General features: G+C 38.4%; 1 protein-coding gene and 1 long non-coding RNA gene across 3 annotated transcripts; one reads left to right on the top strand and one right to left on the bottom strand.

Moving 5' to 3' along the window:
* Positions 1-9,116: 9,116 nt before the first annotated feature.
* On the bottom strand, positions 9,117-21,393 carry ube3d (ubiquitin protein ligase E3D). Of its 2 annotated transcripts, XM_088386870.1 has the most exons (10): positions 21,096-21,383; positions 19,977-20,188; positions 19,302-19,389; positions 18,029-18,251; positions 17,220-17,292; positions 17,061-17,139; positions 16,715-16,823; positions 16,340-16,488; positions 14,372-14,510; positions 9,117-9,464 (listed from the first exon to the last, which is right to left on the bottom strand). In XM_088386870.1, exons 1-10 carry the CDS (start codon positions 21,191-21,193, stop codon positions 9,444-9,446), a joined length of 1,191 nt encoding a protein of 396 aa, XP_088242996.1. In that variant the 5' UTR covers positions 21,194-21,383; the 3' UTR covers positions 9,117-9,443. The 2 variants fall into 2 exon arrangements, with proteins under 2 accessions (XP_088242996.1, XP_088242995.1); XM_088386869.1 differs by lacking the exons at positions 9,117-9,464; positions 14,372-14,510 and adding an exon at positions 14,586-16,146 and having other exon boundaries at positions 21,096-21,393.
* LOC148392282 (uncharacterized) lies at positions 10,571-16,298 on the top strand. Its single transcript, XR_015860813.1, has 3 exons — positions 10,571-10,618; positions 10,771-10,837; positions 16,237-16,298. It is a non-coding gene; the product is annotated as an uncharacterized LOC148392282 (long non-coding RNA).
* Positions 21,394-21,466: the final 73 nt, after the last annotated feature.

Here is a 21,466-nt window from a genome sequence, read left to right as displayed (position 1 = left end):
TAAGATAGGTTCCCAGGAATATAACGGAAACGACAAAAGGCCTCCGTTTGGTAAAAAAAAAAAACTATGGGTAACATGGCAACTGGCCCAAATGCAGGCAGCAAAAAGTTCTACATCGCCCGTGGGGTTCATGTCTCTTTCATTTTATTCACTGCACTTGCAAGGAATGCATTGCCACAGGGTGCATCAGGTCAGGTACACATACAGAAATACTCCACTGCTACAATCACCTGAAGCTCCAGAAGAAAGAGGGAGAGTTCTAAACATAAAAGTGCTGAGCAGTTTTATTCTTTGGTCTCTACCAAAAAGCTGTTTTTATGTTTGTAACAAAAACAATTGCCTCAAAACCCAAGTTCTTTTCATTGACAGCTCACAAAACTATGTTGGTCCTCATATAACATTTATTGAAATTATTTTGATAACAATTTTTTTTAAGGCTGAGAGCTACTCTTGAGGTGATGATTAATGCGAAGAGCTGTTAGATGCATACTTTTGAGATAAATATCTGCTCTGACTATCTTTAATAAGATTACCTTATTAATAATAAATGGTTTTCATTTATGTGAAGATGCTGATCATGTTAATTGATTTATCACAATGATTAGTAAACACATTACTGTTGATATTCAACAGTGTTTATATTTTCAATTGGTCGCTTGTACAACATTCATGGGAAATCAGAATTTACGATCACTGGTTAGATATTTTTAGAGTGGGCTTTGGGCTACTCATGTAATTCTTGCGGGCTACCTGGTGGCATGATGACTCCTGCCTGCACTATGCCCTCAATCGGTTAACCTTTTTACCACCAGTGACAGATCAGCATAAAAGTACCCTAATTAGAGTTCCATTATTGCAGTATGTTTAGAATAGCTTTTAAGTGGTCAGCGAACTCAACAAAATAAAAAAAAAAAAGAAAGAAAAAGGAAAAACTATATTTTTGAATGTTCTTTCATTGCAAGTCAACAGATTGGCTTTCCTCCATTCTGAAGCATGTCCGAGTAGCACACACAGCCAATAGTAAAAAAAGAAGAAGAGGAAATTAAGTTATTAATGTTTCAGTCAAACCAACCCCTGAGAACTTGATTTAAAAACTAATTACTAAAAAAATGAAACACAATCAAGCAAGGTTTTATTGCTATGCAGCGTGTACAAATCTTATTAGATTTAACTTCACCAAAGCGTACTGGCTTGCCTACTCTGGATGTGCTGTTCAGTGTTTTGCATTTACAATAAAAGTAAAAAATGAAAATAAGTCGGGAACAATTCTTTCCACCTTCAAATGAACGGGACCACTGAGAGGAAACACGAAAGTAGGCACAAATAGAAGCTATTTTGGAGCAGTTAAACATTGACCTCTCATCAGGGAAGTAACAAATTGCAGTGGTTCAATCAATTGACATCAGCAGGTCTAACAGCAAGAATTTGTGCAGTGAAAAGACCTCTGAAAAATATTTGTATCTCTAATGTGTTACAACATCAGGACCAATCAAACACACAAAAATTAGACTCTAAGAGTGAGCTGCCCCTTCCTTAATCTTTTTGAACAGATTAAGATTAATTCATTGAAACAATCACCATGAACAAACTTTCTTACTCATCAAATATGGTCAAGTATTAAAATGGAATATGTATTATAAAAAATGTCTTGGAGTAATTGAAGTGGGTACTTTCCCAACATAGTTGCCACATATTGTGGTTGAGATGGCATTTTTTGGGAGACCATTCACAGTCAAGGTTTCCCCAAAATATACCGCAAACGATAATCAAAATACAAGCAGGAAAAAACACAAGTAAAAAGTAATATCTAGAATTTGTTTTAGATATGATTTGAGTGAATGCGTCATCAATCACAAGATCCAAAAAAGAGACCTCTCTGATAAATCAGTCTGCCTCCGGCACTGACTTCCAGTATATATGAATGGACTAAAAATTGTCCCCTTGTGCCTGAAGCCCAGGTCTTATATTTATACTTATATATTTTGTGGAGGGTAAATAAACATCCCGGCCAATACTTGTCAAAATACTTCTTGTATAAATTCAGTTATGGCTGAACTGAAGTGAAGGTGCAGTGAAAACCATCAAAAGTGATGCAGCAAGGACATGGATCTGTGCAGATTGGAACATTTGTCTTAGCTGTTGAATGGCGACAGACTGGCTTGTCTTTGTCACCCTCATTCCATCACTTGCTTTTCCTGATTTGATCAATCCTTCATTCAGATCTTAACTCATATAGCAAGTCAGCAGTATGCATTGTTCCCGTTCCATTTCAGTCGTTTGACATAATGTCAAATACTGTACTTTAGAAGCCCGTAATAACCTTGTTAAAACTCATTGCATATTTTTGTCTAATACATGACAATTGTAATTGCTTTGCCTCCTAAACAGCAAGGGAAAATCTTGAGATTCCATGGCAGAAGCTGATTCATCGTCCAAGGCTGGAGAGCGACTATCAAGCAACAGCTCTTGTAGATCAAGCACAGCAGCCTTCCTTCCTATTTCCGAACGAGTCTTCCATCTTGTGTGTCGGCTGTCAGCTCAAAACGTCTCCAGTCTGTCAAACGAAAGCCTTCTACTCAGTCTTTGTCTTACTGAGAGAGAACCATCACGCTTTCTTTCCACAGTTACAGATCAAAGTGAGATGCTGTAAGTCCTAAAAGAGTCACAGTTTAGAGCCACTTATGCAGCATTGCATTGGTTTCATTAGAGAAACAATTGGTGTCCAGGTTTTTTTTTTTTTTGCTAGGGTTTGTAAGTCTATGTGCACAGACAAGAGCCATGCTTCCCTTTATAGATTTTTTCGTGTCATCGATTGGTGCTCAATGAGTTGTGCGTGTTATTTGAAATGTTTGTCTCTGCAACTATGTGCAAGTCAGACCTTTTAATAGCTGGTCATAATGAGCAGATCAATTAGATGTGAAGCTGGTAAATATTCAAATAACCCCATTGTTACATAACAGAAGAGCGGAAAGCGGAATGACTCGCTAACAGAAATGTTCAGAAATAGGCAGAAAAAAACATTTATGTAGTTGGGTGGATTGCATCCGGCATAAAAACTGTGACAAACAAAGGAAGCGAGTGATTCAATGTGGCACCCCCTGGCAGGGAAAAACCACGTCTCTTCTTATATGAGACAACCTTCTCGTGGCATTATGGCATCATTGTTCTTCAAATGAAGCCTTTAAATTGAGGGACAAGCAAAATATTCCAGGAAATGTGATTAGTTATTTAACAAACCAGGAGTTATATATAACACGGTAATTGCATTGGAACCTGCAATACAAACATGTAGAGCATACTCGACATCCTGTATACGACTAGCCAGGAACAACTGTAAGCAATTTTTTTCTGTGTCGTTGCACTGTCAGCATCGTTACATACTGTATTGCAGAAATGCTTCCTCGAAGTCCTCAGTTGTCATTGCATCATTTTGCTGAGGCCTCTGCATCAGTCTTCCCCTAAGAGCAAGTTGACTTCTTGGCCAGGGCCTGCTTGAAGGCTTGACATGTGCTGCTGAGGCTTTTTGATATCAATGCACAAACTAATGAGCTCCGCAACGCTCCAATGATATGCTCTGTGGCCTTGTTGGAAAGTAGAGATGAAGACCGTTACAGAGGGACTTGAGAAGTGGGGGCTGGGGATGGTTGTTAACAATGAGGCAATTGCGAAGACTGGAGGACAAGATATTGTAATTAAGCCAAAGAAGTATCCAGAACATTGGAGTGCTTTGAGCTAAATGCTACTGTAGGAATTTTAACAATATGCAAAGTTCTGTCATGCAGTAATACTAGAATACATTCAATTACTATGTTGACATGTAGACAATATTCAATGCGGTCAAAATTACGAAGTATCTGAATTACTTCATTTTAATGGCAACACACAGATGTCATGATGCAAAATCTCTACGTATTTGTTATACTTGCTCCTGTCAATAAAACAGATTCATGTCACTCACCACAAGTCCAAAGCAACGGGTTTCCTCCTTGCCTAAAAAGTGTGCTACGTCTGACTTTTGACATGATCGTTTATCTCTGCTTGTATATTTCTGGTGAATTGTGTGCCAGATGTTCGGACTTATACACATGTACGTGTATCTGTATACACATTGTGTCATCTTCAAATTCAATGTATTCAAGTTAGGCGAGGATGTTGCGGATACAAGGACTTCCGGTACTACAAAAACCAATATTCCTTGCAGATAGAGCAAGAGCATGTACAGAACAAAAAACAATGTCTTGCTGCAAAGAGATAACCTGATTGTGGTTCACTTGACACAATATCAAGGTTTTTTGTGATTTAAAAAAAAAATCCGATTAACATCATATTCAGATTTTACATTTACTGATCAATGAAGGAACATTTGACTGTGCGAGAAAGTGCAGCAAGTTTTCAATTTTACTTTATAGATGCCCATTGCAGTACAATAGTCTTAAGCTGTCCTTCTGAATGTTCAGAACAGATACTCATAACAGTACGGTCCATAGTGCAATGTGCTCAAATCCAGATTGAGGATGCAACATCCTGTGCAAATTCGGGTAGTGACATAAATAACTTAATAACAGTGTCATCATTTCATTTCAGCGCCAGAGTGACTCTGGAGAAGTACAACGATTCTATGATCCTTCTTTCATTGAATGACCGAGGATGCTAAGGATAGATGAACCATTAGGATTGGGTGACTAAAAGAGGAACTCAATCTAATGCCTCATTTCCCCTCAAGAGATGAAACAAGCTTTATGGCTTGACCTCTCTCAAACAGATCTTATTCTACAGTATTGTAATCTCACACATCATTGTCTCTGTAAAAAGAAAATGGATAAATAAAAACAACAAAATGCATTAGCAGGCGCAAGGACCTGGAAAATCCAATTCAAAACTCATACTGTGCTCTCAGTGAGTTGATCACTCCATATTTTTGATGTCATATGAAGCTTTAATAGGCATTTAAAAAAAAAATAAATCTAAATCGTAGGGACTGCCGAGGGTTTTGCATAAAAAGATGCATTAGGCTGTACTGAAAGAGTATTGCAGGATATAAATAAACAATCTAAAATTGTATTTAGAGGCTTCAGTGTCTTGTCATATGATACCACCTAAATAAAATGCACCCAATCTCTATACAGTGTTTAGTGCTAATAGGCACAAAATTACAAATTAACTAATTGCAACAAATTGTATACCTGTGTTAAGATGTAGACAGTTAAAAATCTTGTCAAGTTAAAACTGCAATCTTGTTTTCTTGAAATATGGCATTGTTGTTCTTGTGATTATGTCTGGAATAACAAATTTTCAGCCAAACTGCAGGGGCATCACCAAGTACACCGTAAAGTGTATGGGTAAGCATCATGTGGAATGTTCTGTATCTTTTTTATCTCTGACCTTTCCCGACAAATCATTTAGCTTATTTCAATAATTTCAATTTTTTAAGATCACACGTTCGGGCAGTTTCCATTGGTGGTTATTTGCTTCACTAATCTTAAACTTCAACATTAAAATACTTTCCAGTAAGTAAAGGAGCCAATGTTCATATGGGCTGGCGGCCAGTACTGATTCTATCTTTGGAACAGTAGTAGTCATTCTGTGGAATGTCCAAGCTGTCACTTCCACTTTACACAGTACCTATTATAGTGCTGCGGATAAAGGCTCAGCAGTCTATTGTGTATGACAGTCTTGTCAGATTAGAGTTGTTTCTTTTCTTGTCAGGCTCTTTTACAAAACTAGAAGTAGGAGGTAACCCCCAGTGAATCCTGCAGCTCAATTCCATTTTTTTTTTTTTTGCCCAGAGACCTGTATCAATTTTTTTTTTAAAAGACAGTCTGAACGGCTTAATTAGGATTTTTTTTTCAAATCCGACCCGGGCCACTCTCGTATATGATCCTAGATGGGATCCAAAGCTTTGCAATGTGATCGTAGTCTGAATGGCCAGGTCGGATAAACGTAGCCAATGGTAAATGGTAATGACAAAAACCTTTTCCAGTTCTTGAAAGATGATAAGATGACTTCACTCACCTGGTGGTTACTGTAGTGAAAATTTTCTTTACTTTTATTTTAGGAATTTTAGCCTTAATGTAGTAAATGCTTGGGCTGGAAATTGGAATTTCAAAACCAACCATGAAGAGACTGAATTCCAATATACTTCCAAGAAATATAGCTGAACATCAAAAGCCTTCCAAAAGTAAATGAGCTCTCAGAATGTTTCATTATGCCACTATGCCATAGAGCTTAGGGGAAGTAAAATTTAGTTTTAATATTAATGCGGTTGTACAGTAGTTCACACTGCCAATCAAAACCGAACAGTTCTTGAAATGGCTCTCATTAGATTTTGCATGGAGTCATTATAATCCTCAAGCTTTTATCACTCCTAGTAGCTGCTCCTCATAATTGCCTACATTTTAAGTGCAGATGTAGTCAAGTAAACAAGAACCCTTCTAGTGACCTTAATTACAAATTCTGGAGAGAAAAAAAGAAAAAAACAGAAGCTATTTATGCTGATGTTTTCACAAGCTAACTGTCTGAAAAGGCTAATGAGCTGCATGCTGTCAACAGGCAACAATGTGCTATGCAAAAACTTTTAATGTGACACTTTCTAATCATCAATGGGACAAATAGAAAGTATACCTGGAATTCCTCAAGGCATCTGATTGTGGTTATTGCTGTGTATAGTTTCCTCTGCTCATCATGCTTGAAACAAATTGGTTATTTAAAGCCCGCTTCATTTGCACTCGTGGAGAAAGGGCAGAAAGGAAATGAGAAGCTCTTGACAGTTCGGTGGATGTATTTAATTAGCCCATTTATGCTCTGCTTTGCCACCTCAGCAGGCACAATATTGTAGTTCTGTGTTTTTAGAGTAATTGTCACCTGCCGCATCAGCATTCAGCAGATCTCTGCAAATGGAGGCAAGAACAATAACCCCTTCTTCCTGCGAAGAGGAGTTAAAAATAGATGCGGGAAGGCAGGCAAATATGCTTTCTGGTCAGATGGAACATATGTAGATGAAATTACCATATTTTTCGGACTATAAGTCGCAGTTTTTTTCACAGTTTGGCCGAGGGTGCAACTTATACTCAGGAGCGGCTTATGTTTGAAATGTAGGTGTGAAATTATAAACACATTATTACATCATTCCACATGTTATTTTCCCACTAAACCGCAAGAAGGCGCTCAAGGCCTGTGGAATAATTGGAACTACAACTGACGATGAGTCTGACGTTGTCTACCTCCGGAGTTAGTGGAGTTGTTTAAAAGTGACACAGAGAATGAAGATTTCGTTGGATTTAGTGATTTGTGACATGGATGGTTTGGTAAACTTGTTAGCATGTTATTTATGGTATAGTTAACTGAATAACTCTTAATATGTTACATCAGGCACGTTCTCAGTTCGTTGTTTATGCGTCAGGTAACGTTGATATACCGTTCAATTATTCAGCCTGTTGTTGCCTATTCTATTTTTATTTTAAATTGGCTTTCAAGAGGACATGTCTGTTCTTGGTGTTGGATTTTATCAAATAAATTTACCCCGAAAATGCAAGATATATTTCATTGCGACTTATATATGTCCTTTTCTTCTTTATTATGCATTTTATGGTTGGTGCGACTTGTACTCCAGAGCAATTTATAGTCCAGAAAGTACGGGAAGTTATTTTCATACATCGAGTGGATGCGTGGGCATATATGCTCCAGTAGGTTCTATTAATGGATCCTCTGCTTTACTCAACTGGTATGCAGGTTGTGTCCGGTAAAAATGTTTCAGGTAAAAGGAAAATCTTTGAGCTGGTTGCTCCAGAAATTCACTATCTATTTAGAACAGGTGTGTCAAACTACTTTTTCCGTGGGCTACTTTGGAGTTTCGGCTTCTCTCAGTGGGCCCTTATGGCGGTGAAACCAAAATAAATGTTTAATTGTTTAATCATATTAATATATATACTCAACAAAATGGATTAATAGTTTTGAAATCAGAAGTCAAGGATAGTAGTTTGCTCAGTTATTGTTCAAGGGTAATTATCTGCTACAAAATCAATCAGCTAATGTACCATAAACAGATAGACTGGAAATGGCCTGACCGTGTGATCTATCATAAAATTATGCAAATTGGTGTGTTACACATCCACATACTAAAACCAAAATTAAGGAACAGACAACCAAGTATAATCCAAATACAGAAAAATAGAGGTGCATAGAACATTACATGGATAAGAAAAACAATTGGCCATTGGTCTATCGCTGAGATAACCAATATTCATGCCCCTTAATGCCAGGTTGGTTCAGAACAACTAATCGATATGTATTGCTTATTCTTGTTTTCATATTACTGGTTACTTTTGTGTTGCTGTTGCTTCATGTCATCACAAATGTGCCTGCTTAAATTTGGAGGCCTGGCACACAATGTAATTTCTTTTATTTCTCAAAGTTTTATTGGTGGTATTAAGTTTTGGTCTCTTTTTTTTCACCAAATTTGTCCACAAATCCCTTCAAGGACATTCCTCTGCGTAAACACCAACAGCATGAGAGCAACTCCGAAGATCATTAATTTGAATTAATGGATTATCTTGTTGATGACGTTGACAACAACAGGATGGAAAAACGCATGGTTTTCACCTCATGGAATGAAGACAAGAATGTCGTCTAACTAACAAAACCCACAGACAGGTAAACTCATATTACAGTTTAGCTAGTGGTTTGGGTCCAATAAAAAATACATGTGATCATCTAAGTACAGCTAAGTGACAAACTAACTACGGGTGGAATGGTTTGTGAAAACTGGCCAAACTGCTCATTCTGACTGTTGCGATTTGCTTTTTATAGTCTAGCAAAACCACCTCGGGTGTACACCATATTAGGGTGAACAAAACCAACCAACCAAATAACATTATTATTATTACAGATAGATGTATTAAGACTTTTAAAATAAACATGTTCAATATCATATGATTATTTTTTTTTTAACAAAAAGTACTGTTACAATATGCATGAAAATTGAACAAATGGTATACAAAATTATACTTATCTCACAATATGTAATTACCCTTAAATGGTTGATCTGCTGCTGAGCATTGTCTCTAAAATAAGCTTCACCAAGCAGCAGATCCCGCAAATAGATGAACAGAAAGAAAGAGTTTTGAAAAAAATCTACACTTTAATTTCTTTTAGTGAAAATGTGTAAGAAAAATACAAAACTCAACTCTGAACAGGATAAATATACAAAACACCTATGACACTATTAAAATAGGATACAACTAAGTATTGTGATTCTAGTGCCACTTTCTATCAATAGCACCAATAGGAATCCTTATGTAGTTTTAATGAGTGAAATGGGAAAGGCGTCTTTTAAGTACACCGAAATTACATATTTTTGAATGAAAGGAATGACACTCATCTGCTTCAATAGTTGACCACCGAGGAACAAAATAGGGCCTCAGAATCCCGGCAACTCTTCTGAGCATTCACAATTGTAGGTAAGCCACCTGAGGACAACAGGAAGAGAATTGGTTACGTTCTGAACACAGACAAACATGTATTTTTAGCATTTTGGAAAACTTCTCTGAACTTTCATTCCCAAAAGCACGGATGCACTGGTGTGCTATGGGCCGCTAATCAGCACAGCAACACTTTATCAGTAATTGGGGTCCTCAAATGAACCCCCCACAGGTGGCAGGGATTTCACAAGTTCAAAACCACACAGTTAGCTAAACCAAGTCCAGAAAGCACATCAACGAAGCCCGATCCTATCTCACTTCCTCCATCTGCTATTCCTGGCTGTTTGCCTGCTGTAGACAATAGTTGTGTTCCACCGAGGGCTCCACACTGGGATGATGGATGAGGGCATTTGCCTCACTCAAGGCCCTGTCTTCTGTGTTCCCATGCCAATTCTTGCTTGCCACTCAGGCGGATCAACGATAATTCATCTAAATGATAACAAACAGCAAATGGAGGTGAGCTGCCACTAACGTAAAATGGCAGTCCAAAGGGGACGACCAAATGAGATAGTAAACTGGAGTAAGAAAATATGGAGAAGCGGGCTCAAAATTATAATAGTAATAAAAATGATTATTGTTTTGAAATTCATAAACGCTTTGCATCTCCATGAAGGTACCGGTGAGACTGCAGTACAATTTTCTATTTGATCCTGAGTGAGATGAGAGCCAGTGGAGGAATTCAAGGACAGGTGTGGTGTGGTCAAACTTTTTTAATCTCATAAGTATCCTAGCAGCACCATTTTGGATGTATTGCGGCATCTGTGTGTATTGCAGTATCACAAAGACCAACCAGCGTGTCACAAAAGTCCAGCCTGGAGGAAACAAAGAAGTTCTTTGAAATCTGAGAGCGTGAGCGTGGGGTGAAGTTTTGCAGTGTTCCTGAGGTGAAAAAAGGAGGTCTTGCATAAGTGTTGGCTGTAAACCTCAAAGGTCAGATGATCTCTTCATTCCAGTTTAACACGTAGGTTAGTGATTGAGGAGTGGTTAATATCATGCCTGGAGGTGATGACAATGATGGCGGATGACTGATGACTCAGATGATTCAATGTTGCAATAAGATTCCATGTTGGCTTTTGACATGAGCAAGGAGGACAGAGTGAAATGGGTAGGTCTGATGCCTGAGGAGCACCACAGGTGACAGGGTGAGTGGCCGACTTCACTATTACCAAAAGGACAAACTTTTCTATCAGTCAGATAAGAAGTGAAGAAAGACAACACAGAGCCAGAAGCTGCTTTCCAGAATGGCTCGGCCCTGCACCGCCCTGACCTGGCCTATGTTGCTTCTCCAATGTAGACAGATAATCAAATGGAAAAGGATCGATCGACTGAGTTGTGCAGCCTCCACTACAGACTTGCAGTAGGTGAGGGTCTTCTAGAATTCACACGAGTTTGGACAGTGGATTTGTGATGATTGCGTGACGTGACGACATTGCAAGTTGCAGCCCATCAAATGCACAGAAGCTTTCACACAGACAAATAATTCATTTACTGGTTTAAGACAGCAAGAGAACATCAAGCAAGCAGTAGGCACGTCTGCCGGGTCTATTTTAAATAGAATGAATGAGAGTGAGTCTCATCTTTCGATATATATCCCGTAAATCAATATACTATATATGTCCTTCACAGCACAAATCTCTATCTAGTCTAACATCAAATAATGGTAGCATTGACCAGGCCAGTTTGCAAATGTTGGTATTGATGCCGAGTTCAACTGCATTTAACAATTTGAGGAGGAAAAAAATATATAGAAGATATATATTCTTCTATGGCACAGAACGTTTCTATAAGTCTGGTCTTGGGTCGTGAATAAAGCAATCATTCTGTCACAAAAATTCTAGAAATACAGCTGCAGTTGCAATTTGCCTGTCGTTTGTGTTGGTTGATTAATTCTTTAATTAACCATCGGTAAAGTCAGGGGTTTCCTATTAATAAAAATTATTTTGTCATTTACCCATGATGAATTTTAGCTGTTCAGCTTGTTCTTATGATTTACTATGATATATTTCTGTGGAGGCTCTTGTCAGAATTGAGAAGATGTGAGAAACATGTACATGACAAAAATCTTTTTTTTTTTCCATCATGATGGATACAGTTCTCATCAAGCCATTTGATGTGGTTAATGTAGAGGATTGTTGACTTGGCAACGCAAAACTATAAATGGATCACACAGGATTTTATACTGATAGCTTCAGGCAAATAACTGCCTAATCCCAACTCATTGCCTGATATCATATTCAAATTTACACTACCGTTCAAAGGTTTGGGGTCACTTAGAAATGTCCTTGTTTGTAAAATAAAATCACAATTTTTTTTTTCAATCAGGATAACATTTTATATAGGCCCATGTCCAGCAACCATCCCTCCAGTATTCAAATGGTCTATTGTGTTTGCTAATTTTTTTAGAAGGCTAATAGATGATTAGAAAACACTTGAAAATCTGTGTGCAATTATGTTAGATTTGATGGAAAACACTAAATTGTCTGGCTGACCCCAAACTTTTGAACGGGAATTTATTTGCCTCATTTGTCTTGACGAAACAAGAAAATGGACTGCACACAGTACATAAACAGTATTGATGGCCAATAAATGGACTTACAGGTATGTACTCTGCTTGAATAGTAATAGCCATACACTTCGATCACTGCATGGTTGTAGTGGTGTAAGCTTTCATTGTTCAAATATTTGTGGGCCTAAGCATGCATTCACAAAACAACTTATTGTGAAAAGCATTACTTTCTGATACCTTTTCTGACTAAGCGACTTGGCATTGCCTTGGGGGTGTAGAAGTAGCAGATTAATGAGCCGGGGGCAAAGTGACACCAAGCCAAAAGACTTTACACCCCATTACACTGGTGGGTCCAGGAATAGAAGGTGCGGAGCACAGAAAACAATAGACTGTCAAGAATGCATACTGGGTTGGCTATGGTGCGGTCTTGAATCCATTCACGGAAACTAAAAACGGTCAAACATTTGGAGTCAAACGACAAACAAAGCAACATAGAAATTCAAGTGAGTGGAACGTACAGTTTGCTTGTGACTTCTCATTTCTAGTATGTACAATGAATTGTGGCACCGATACTCTTGATTGATTTTGATGAGACAGTTTATGTACTCTAGTAAAAGTGTATAATAAAATAAAAAGTTGTAATTACCTTTCTCCGACATGCTTGGGCAGGTCTGATGTCGAATTGATTGGTTTAGCAATATTGTTAGTTTAGTAACCTACTGAAAACAGTGAACAGTTCACTGGGAAATGGTTATCCTGGACATCATTATCTACCTTTTATTTCTATATATATGGAACCTTAAAAGTAAAACTAACAAAAGTACAAATATACAAAAAAACAACTCCATTAAGATAGCACAAGAAATTTTTCACATCTACCGATATAGGCATTTTCGACAACACTAAAAATAATAGTTATACACGGTGACATTTCCAAGTTAGGGCACAATAACATTTTTAACCTTTGGTTTTCTCAGCATTCTTGTATTGTTTTCTTGCGTTCACTGTTTGTATGTCATAATTGTGTATTTTCAGAGATCAGATTTTTGCATCTCTGGATGTTTTAGAAGTGCCCCATAAATAAAGGTAATCAAAAACGGACTTTTAATGAGAATATTTATTGCATATCAGTCCCATATAGTAGTCGATAATACTGTATGCTGTAAAATACACTGTCGCACCACCATTTGTGGACAAAAAGCAAACCCTAAACTACAGACCACTGTCTACTTTCTGCATTTGTTGTATCATGTTCTCTCTAGATATTTCCAACGCCCCCATAAAGCCCTCTGGCTAGTCTCTGCGACGCTCTGGGTACCATTGTGTTTTCCTCACGATTTCAAAGAAGATCTCAGATACCCTCAAACTAATTCTTGTAACTCTAGATGGTTGTGTGATCAAATTACCTTCCCGTCCTCTGCCAATGACTTCCCAACAGGCCTCCACAATCAGGAAACGTTTGAGTGTATCATTTCATCACAGTCCTTACTACCACTGTAACCATTTCCAGCAAGCCGACAGATACTATGTCCCGTGTCTGCCTTATGTTTGGAGCCTTCTCAGTTTCACAACAGTCTCACCCACATCAGTCATTATGCAACTGCAGACAGCGATGTTGCTAAACATTAAGTTAAGTTAAGTTAAGGTCACAATGATCGTCACACACACATCCTACTCCAGTAGACAACCTACTCTAGTATGTAAGGGTGGGAAAAAAAAGAACTTGCCCTAACAATATATTTTGTTACTCTCTTGGCTTGGGGTTTTAGACAATAATATGAACATTTAATTCTGAGAAACAGTTCTTGATTTGAATAAATAGGCTGTCATGTTATTTTATTTTTAGACTTAAAAGTAATTGACTACTTCAATTTTCGAAGGAGGAACTGAAGAATATGTACTAAGTGTACTAATTACCACTGTCATTGTGTTTAAAAAAGCTAAGACTACAGTTGTCAGCTAATTTATACCCATTTACTTGCTGGTCGAATACTTTCTCAAGGCAACTCAGGCTAAATATAGATATTGTTCTAATTATAGATAAAAGGTGGCTTAAGATCAGGTTAGGCCCGAGACATATTGCATTTTACCCATTAAAAAAAAACTCAAAGCAAGAGTTGCAAACCAGTGAATTGGGAAAATCAATTATAACATATAAAAACACTGCCAACTTCAAGTTAATGGGCAAAAGGTCACAACTATAGTGTAAGTGTGGGCCAGGGGTGACCGGTTTTGGCCGAGATAGTTATTGTTGTGTTACGCTCATAGAGAACGTGAAGATTCTTTAAATTACATCTGCTGATGGTACCCAGACTGATATAATTTTGATTTAGTGATGCAAAGGACCCAGCATGCAAGTCTTAACTGTAATTCTAGGGTTATGTCTCACCTTATAGGCTCTCATGTGACGCATTGATGCAGGAATTGTTGCATTGCTGTCTTCAATCACTTGCAGAAGTTCCTCACATACCTTCAGAGGAAGCACCACAGAGTGTCCTGTGGCATTGACCTCCCAGCTGGTGGCAACGCTAAAACACAGAAAGAGCAAATGATTTATGGTCACTGCCAGAGCCGTGTTCAGTACAAGTGGGAAGCCTGAAATAGCAGCAATAAAGCTCATGATGAAAAATTTTCACTGCAGTTTTAATAGAGCCATTTTTAACTACTAACTGTGCAGAATTACAAGACATTAAAGCAGATAGATAACCAGCTTGTGCTTTGCATCGGTACACGTCATTGCAATAGTGCATAGAGTGAGTGAATGTGACATGTTGGCACGTGTGGTTTGTCTTGATCTAGCGCATGATCACCATCTATGCATTTCCCACAGTCTTCAATAAATGTAGTTTACTTAAAGCTACTCAAAGGACAACAATGAATTTATTCATCTATCTTTTTTTATAATTCCAGACTAATTATGTGTGAGGAAGGACAAGTAAATTATGCTGTTTGAAATAGATTTTTGCCCTCAGAATTTTGTTCTATGAACAAGACCAGTCATTCAAAATCTTAACCCATGTTGCTAATTAGTATGGAGGACACTGTATAATAAAACTGTGCTCTCACCACTTTTACAGAAAAAGCAGATATATCCACTTTTTGATCAATTAAACAACCCAGACATTATACTAAGGGCATTTAGGAGTCATTTGAAATAATGATTGCCTTTTTAATGATACTTTTTGTGAAGTTTGTCTGGTGGCATGCTGCGAGATTTCTGACATAAAATGAGAGCCTAGGCAAATTTAATGTTGGTAAACACTGAGCAAGATTTGCTTGAAGAGCTGAAAGGCGGCCTAATTGAGTGCATTACTTGGGAGGAACAATCAGAAAGCATCGTTGATTTACAGTAGTTGTAACTAGTTTGCTCGTTAACTCATTCAAGACGGCTATTGACGTATTTTACTAGGCTGGCAGTGAATGTGTACATCAAAAGCCACTGTGGCCAGCCATCTCATGACACATTTTCTTAAGCCTTTTCACATAACTAGTGTAAAAATAATCCTAAAAGAGTTCATCTTTTTATGAATCTCAATTTTAGACATGCACTATATCGTAACTTTCTAGCAAAGACAGGGTTATGTGAGCTTTATTACTTTTTTGACAGCAACTTTGTCAAAACATTGGAAATAGCTTAACTTCCCTATTCTGACTTGACTGCCCTCGGCTGCAGGGAACAGCAGAGTGGATAAAAAACGACCAGTGCTGAGTCAGTTGAAAATAATGAGGGTTGAAGACTCTTCCAGTGGGGTGCTGATATACAGAGCATGAAGAACCACATGCAGAGCATCCACCGACACCCTTCTAATGCATCACAGCAAGGTACACAGAGAGTCATAGTGGTCAAAACAAATGGAAGAAGTGCATTCTAAGAGACAACTGAAGACATTTGATGGCGATGTCATTTGAAAAATATGGAACATTGTCTTGGAATGGTGTGGCACTCTGTGTGAGGCAAATGTTGGTCATATCAGATTAGCTACAGCTGAATCTCAGAGTTCCTGAACAGCTGTCACAGTGGCTGAACATTGATAGATGTACATTGTGACCATCCCTGAACAATAATTATGCGCATTTATTAGCATATCAGCGCAGCACGTTTTTTTCTTCATGCTTATTTTTTGCATATAGGCTGCATCTTGCATCTTCTTGCCTTTGTAGCACCTGGGAAGAAAATCCTGTTCATATTTTGTTGTGAATAAATGATGTAAACAAACTCTATAAAAAAAAAAGTCTTTCATCCTTTGCTTTGAGTTATGGCAGGTGGCGATGAAGCAGATGCACATGCAAAGATGAGAGATGAAGGCAAGAAGGAGTGAAAACGGAATGGAGAAATGTGCACGATGTATTTACTTACTCTTGCTGCTGAGCCCCCATCTGAGAGCAGGCTATGTAGAGGAGTTTAAGGGCTCTTGCAACCTTTGGTGATGGACTGTGATGAGTGTGGGTGCTAGCAGACCACTCTGGGACTGATGCTATGATGGAATCGCTGTTCAGCAGCCAGAGCTGCAAAAGTAGCAGACATGTCACTTTGCATTTAGATTGTGCAAAGGACTAAGTCACATTTGACCCATTCTTTGTCACACAGCAAGACTTTGTTGAATTGAAAAAACAACAACATCCTAACTTTACTTAAGCCCAATATAGTAAAGTTATTCTAATAATATGCATAAATAAATAATTGTACTTTTATTTGATTAACGATCTCACTATATTTCAATCCTGTTCTTACCAGCAGGAAGGTTTTTCCAGTCTCTGTTTGCACAGAAAAGTGGAAGGAGCTCATTGAGTTAGACAGCTCTGCAAGCCTTGCTGCTACAGTCTTCTCCAGGAAGCGTGATCTATCCATAACAAATGAAAAATGAATGAATAGTTGTTAATTTTAGATTTCAACAAATGTTTTTGGAAGCACTGGAAAGTGTGAAAATTACAAAAAGGCCTTGAATTTACTTTGTACGTAAAAACTTACACAATAAACGAGACACTCAAAACCCAACAATCCCTCAGGACTGAGTGGCCCTTTTTATTTACTCCTGATTTCCTTACATTTACGGAAAATGGCCAACTATTGGACTTACCTGGTTAATGACACATCTGGCTTTGTGTTCCCTACGCTGGACTCCACCACCACCTGCGTGATGTACAATCTCAGCGTCTCTACAAGTTACAGTAAGGACACCTCGTAAAAACCTGGGGATAGAGGTTTATTGATGACCAATTACTCACAGGAAACATACCTGGTGTCAGTGCCTCTCCCAGAACTGAGGAACAGCTCATGCAGGACACAAGTGCCAGTCTGCGGCAGGTTTTCTGTTCATGAAGTACACAAAAGAAACATTTGAACACTTTATACATAGTTTTTGCAAGCACAGCCTTAAAAGAAACCAAGCAATCTTTAGTTCATTAGAACTCGGCTCAAGGAAAATAATATTTTGCCGAACAGATACATATTAATCTTTCTCCAGGGAGTGCAGGAATTTCATTTTACTCATACTCAGAGAAATGTACTGGTGCTTGTACGTATACAACAGGGTTTTGAAAAGGTCCATTTATCCTGTAATTAAAACATTTCTCATGCTCATCTTCAAAATCTACACACACGCAGGCACGTACACACACGCACGCACGCACGCACGCACGCACGCACGCACGCACGCACGCACGCACGCACGCACGCACGCACGCACGCACGCACGCACGCACGCACGCACGCACGCACGCACGCACGCACGCACGCACGCACGCACGCACGCACGCACGCACACACACACACACACACACACACACACACACACACACACACACACACACACACACATGCCTCAGAGCCACTGTTAAGGTGTCTTAAATTGTGTAGATATACTTCTTACAAAATGATCTCTTTTACTACTTTACTATCTCTAGCAATCCTAAATCAGGAATTGTGTTACAAAAACTGAGCATTGCACACTTAGAGCACATTCTGACACTGCAGCTTAGAATTCTGCTGGTCTAGCTGGATCCTTGCTTAACTCAGCTATCCTTTTTTGTGCTGCATGTCACTCACCTTTGGCTCTTGACTATCTTGCGAGTCAGCAGGGCTCACTTCCTGAAGAAGGGTCTGGTCACAGCTGCCATCCCTGGTGAGGAGAAAGAAGGTGTCGCCCACTAAACAATCCTCAGCTCGGGGCAGCATCTTTTTGTTGGCAAAAGGATCTGGGTGGCAGCACCAATCGTCCACAATGGCATTCCAGTTGCCATTAGGGAGAGGAAGCACTCGCTTAAACAATCTGAAAGTAAAGAATTGTTACAAAAAAATCATTAGCACATTTTTGGATGACATGAGATATTGATCAAATGAGGTCAGCCATGTTTTTGGACATGGATTAATTTTGCAAACAGTGTTTCCAAACAAAACTGGTCACATCTACAGAGTCCATAATTTATTATCACATAGTACACACATGGTAATAATTGTTGTATCTCCTTGATTAAAGAAAAAGCTACAACAGTCACTGAAAAAACCTGAAACAAACAAAAGTAATGAGAAATTAAAATACAACCTGTGAAAATCAGACAGTATGTACACAGTATAGCTGAGGCAATTAGTTAAGTCCAATTTTTATGTCACATAATAAAGAAAACTCTCAGATACTGCAAGTGGGACAGAAATCTCAGAGTTGGACTCCCCAAAAAATACAAATGACTCTCTATCTAATAGCAATTGAGTAACTACGTATTACAACGTCAGCAAAACAAGCACTGAGCGATTAATCTCCATTAATCGCTATTAGAGAGACAGTCTGCAGCAAACTTACTATGGCAGAGCATTAAATTAACTGCATATCGCATTGACACATGGTGTTGTTTTAATTGCAACCGCCTTCGGTTTTCTACACACGACTCGACATATACTTGCCCTTGTTGAGAGTGGGTGGGGGGGGGGGGGTGGGGGGGAGTGTTTGACAACTTTTAGTAGGTCACTGCTGAAAAACATAACCAGAGGCTAAAAGTCTCCATAATGCTGGCACTGTAATTTTCAGCATATCACACTGCTGACCAAAGAAATCTATGAGCTGAAGGCAATAAGACCAATACCGCTGGACCACCTCAGGGCGGGAAGTGCAATCGTTTTTTTAATAGGTAATGTAAACCTTTATGTTATACGGACTCTACATCAACTGACAATTTTAGCTCGAGCTCCATATATCTATTATTATTATCTATTATGGACAGCTAGGTCACACCATCAAGAAACCCTTCCTCTTCTTCCTGACGAGGAGCAGTAGTGATAAGAACACATTTCCAGACCGGCTCCTTCTTGATTGTCTTTTCCTCACCTATCCTCGAGCAGCCTGGTCGTACAGCTCTGACAGTAGAAGCAATAAGTCTGCTGAGTCCGCAGTGTTCTGACTATGTCCGAGGACTCTAAAGGGAAACAATTAAAACAAAGCAAAATGACTGTTACTTTCTGAAAAGAGCAGAAAACTGTTAATAAGCAAACAGCACAAACCCAATTTTATTTCGACAGTTCAATGAATGACAGAAGTTAGCTGTGAGTGTGTTTTGAGAAAATCTGTTATGAGAATTTGGCAAGATATGGAACTCTTGTGAGTCACAAGATGATGTAATCAGCCACTCATGGGTAGTTTTCTTTTAAAGTCAACTTTAATGGTTTCTACATGATGTGTGTATGACCAGAACCCTTCATTGTCTTAGTCCATTATTTCATATTGCTGGCATCAAGCCAGACCACATAAATCATAATCTGAAAATTTTACAATTTCTCAAAAATCTGTACACGTGTGGGTGTTAATTTTTTAACAAATTATTGGCCAAAGTCTTGAAAATGGCTTGCTCTTTTTGACGATGCATGTTCATGGCTGAACAAAAATTATATTTTCAGGGTCTTCTGAAAAGTGGCTGTTTTGGAGGTACTACAAGGTTTCAGCCTGACGCCAGCACTGTGATAAATAAATGCAGCTATGGGTTGTGTTTCTAATATCCAGCAGTACCTTCAATTGTGTTATGTGAAATACTTATTCGCAGCCTGAAATGAAGCTCTTCTTCACAGGATTCTCCCCCAGGTGTCAGAATGCAGGATTCATCCACATAGGAGACTCCTGGGGGCAATATTAAGGTCACCTCGCCTGTGGGGGTTCGAATGTTAAGAGAGGAATCTCCACCGGTCACAAACACATCAGCGGGGTTTCCAGCAACATCTTTCCTAGACAACAGAGAGGAACGATCATGATACATCTGTAAAAGCAAAAGAGACTTCAAAATGAGATTGCGATTATGGACCGAGCAGCTTCAATGCTATTTTTCCAATATTGTGCAGCCCTAATTCAAAACTGTCTACAATTAGATAAAGATGATAATCAGACTGTTTTTATTTGACATTAGTCAAGTACTGAAAAGCATTGTGACAGTATAAAATAAACTCTGCTTCACAAATACTGAAAGTGGAAATACAAAGATAACAATATACTCAGACTGCAATTGATTAACAACTTCACGAGATCAATGAATTCCATATCTGCAGCTGTAAAATATGTTGTGAGAATGGTGATAATTGATCCTAAGATATTAAATTCCTAATTGATCCTAAGATATTAAATTCAATTCACCCCATCTAGTGTCGTATTTGTGTACTGTACCCGTCACTCCGACCAAAGATCTTCTATTAATAACAGGAAGTCAAACTTGGGACAATATGGTACGTCCATTATACTGAATAAAGATGAGGAAATAATTCGATTGCTATATGACCTCAACGGGGTGAACAAATTATCTGAGACATTATTGCAACGTGAAGGATGGAGACAGCATAGCGATGATATGATCGGAATATACACGATATACGATCGTTGCAATAATAAAAAGTCGTAAGTGCTAATTTAGTGCTAATTTATTTAATGCTAATTTATTTATTGTAAAAAACCGATGTCCAATTAGACTGCAACGCTATACTTTTCACACAATACGTAAGCATGGTCTTGATAGATACCAAATTATTATACGCCTAGGGTCAACGCTCACCATGCTGACATGGGTTAGCATAGCTGGTGTGCAATGCAATGCATCGTAAAAACACGCGAATTGATTGCAACAAATCCAACACAAACATTTACCCGATTATTAGAAGTCCACTCTGAAGCCGTTTTCTTAATTCGAGAAACACTCCAACTCCGCGTGTCTTGACTGGCATCTCCAAATCGTATTTAGCCATAGACTGCAGACTACATACAAATATTAATTACAGGCTATAATTTGCTAATATGTTTTTTTTTTTAAAAACAACAAACTACTTGAAGACACGTGTACTTGAGATATCTCTGGTAAAGTGTCAATGTGATAGCATTAAGGATCGTCTGCGGCGTGACTACACAATCCTGATTTGCCATATGATGAACAAGATCATCCGCTTAACATTTTCATAGTAATGTGTTATTTTTTTGATAAAAAGCGTAAAATGCATATATTTTAAGTTTTCTATATAGTG

The sequence above is a fragment of the Syngnathus floridae genome, chromosome 10 (genome assembly GCF_059516105.1).
Source record: "Syngnathus floridae isolate MCC-2025c chromosome 10, RoL_Sflo_1.0, whole genome shotgun sequence".
NCBI classification, from domain to species: Eukaryota; Metazoa; Chordata; class Actinopteri; order Syngnathiformes; family Syngnathidae; genus Syngnathus; species Syngnathus floridae.
The sequence above is the reverse complement of the archived record's forward strand: the minus strand, read 5'-3'. Positions and strand labels throughout refer to the sequence as shown.

Excerpts from the sequence above, each read along its gene's own strand:
- ube3d (XM_088386869.1), bottom strand. The coding sequence starts at position 21,193 with ATGGCTAAATACGATTTGGAGATGCCAGTCAAGACACGCGGAGTTGGA. Across the intron at positions 19,390-19,976 it reads TTCACATAACACAATTGAAG|AGTCCTCGGACATAGTCAGA; the intron begins GTACTGCTGGAT and ends GTTTCCCTTTAG. Across the intron at positions 17,293-18,028 it reads AAGATAGTCAAGAGCCAAAG|AAAACCTGCCGCAGACTGGC; the intron begins GTGAGTGACATG and ends CTTCATGAACAG.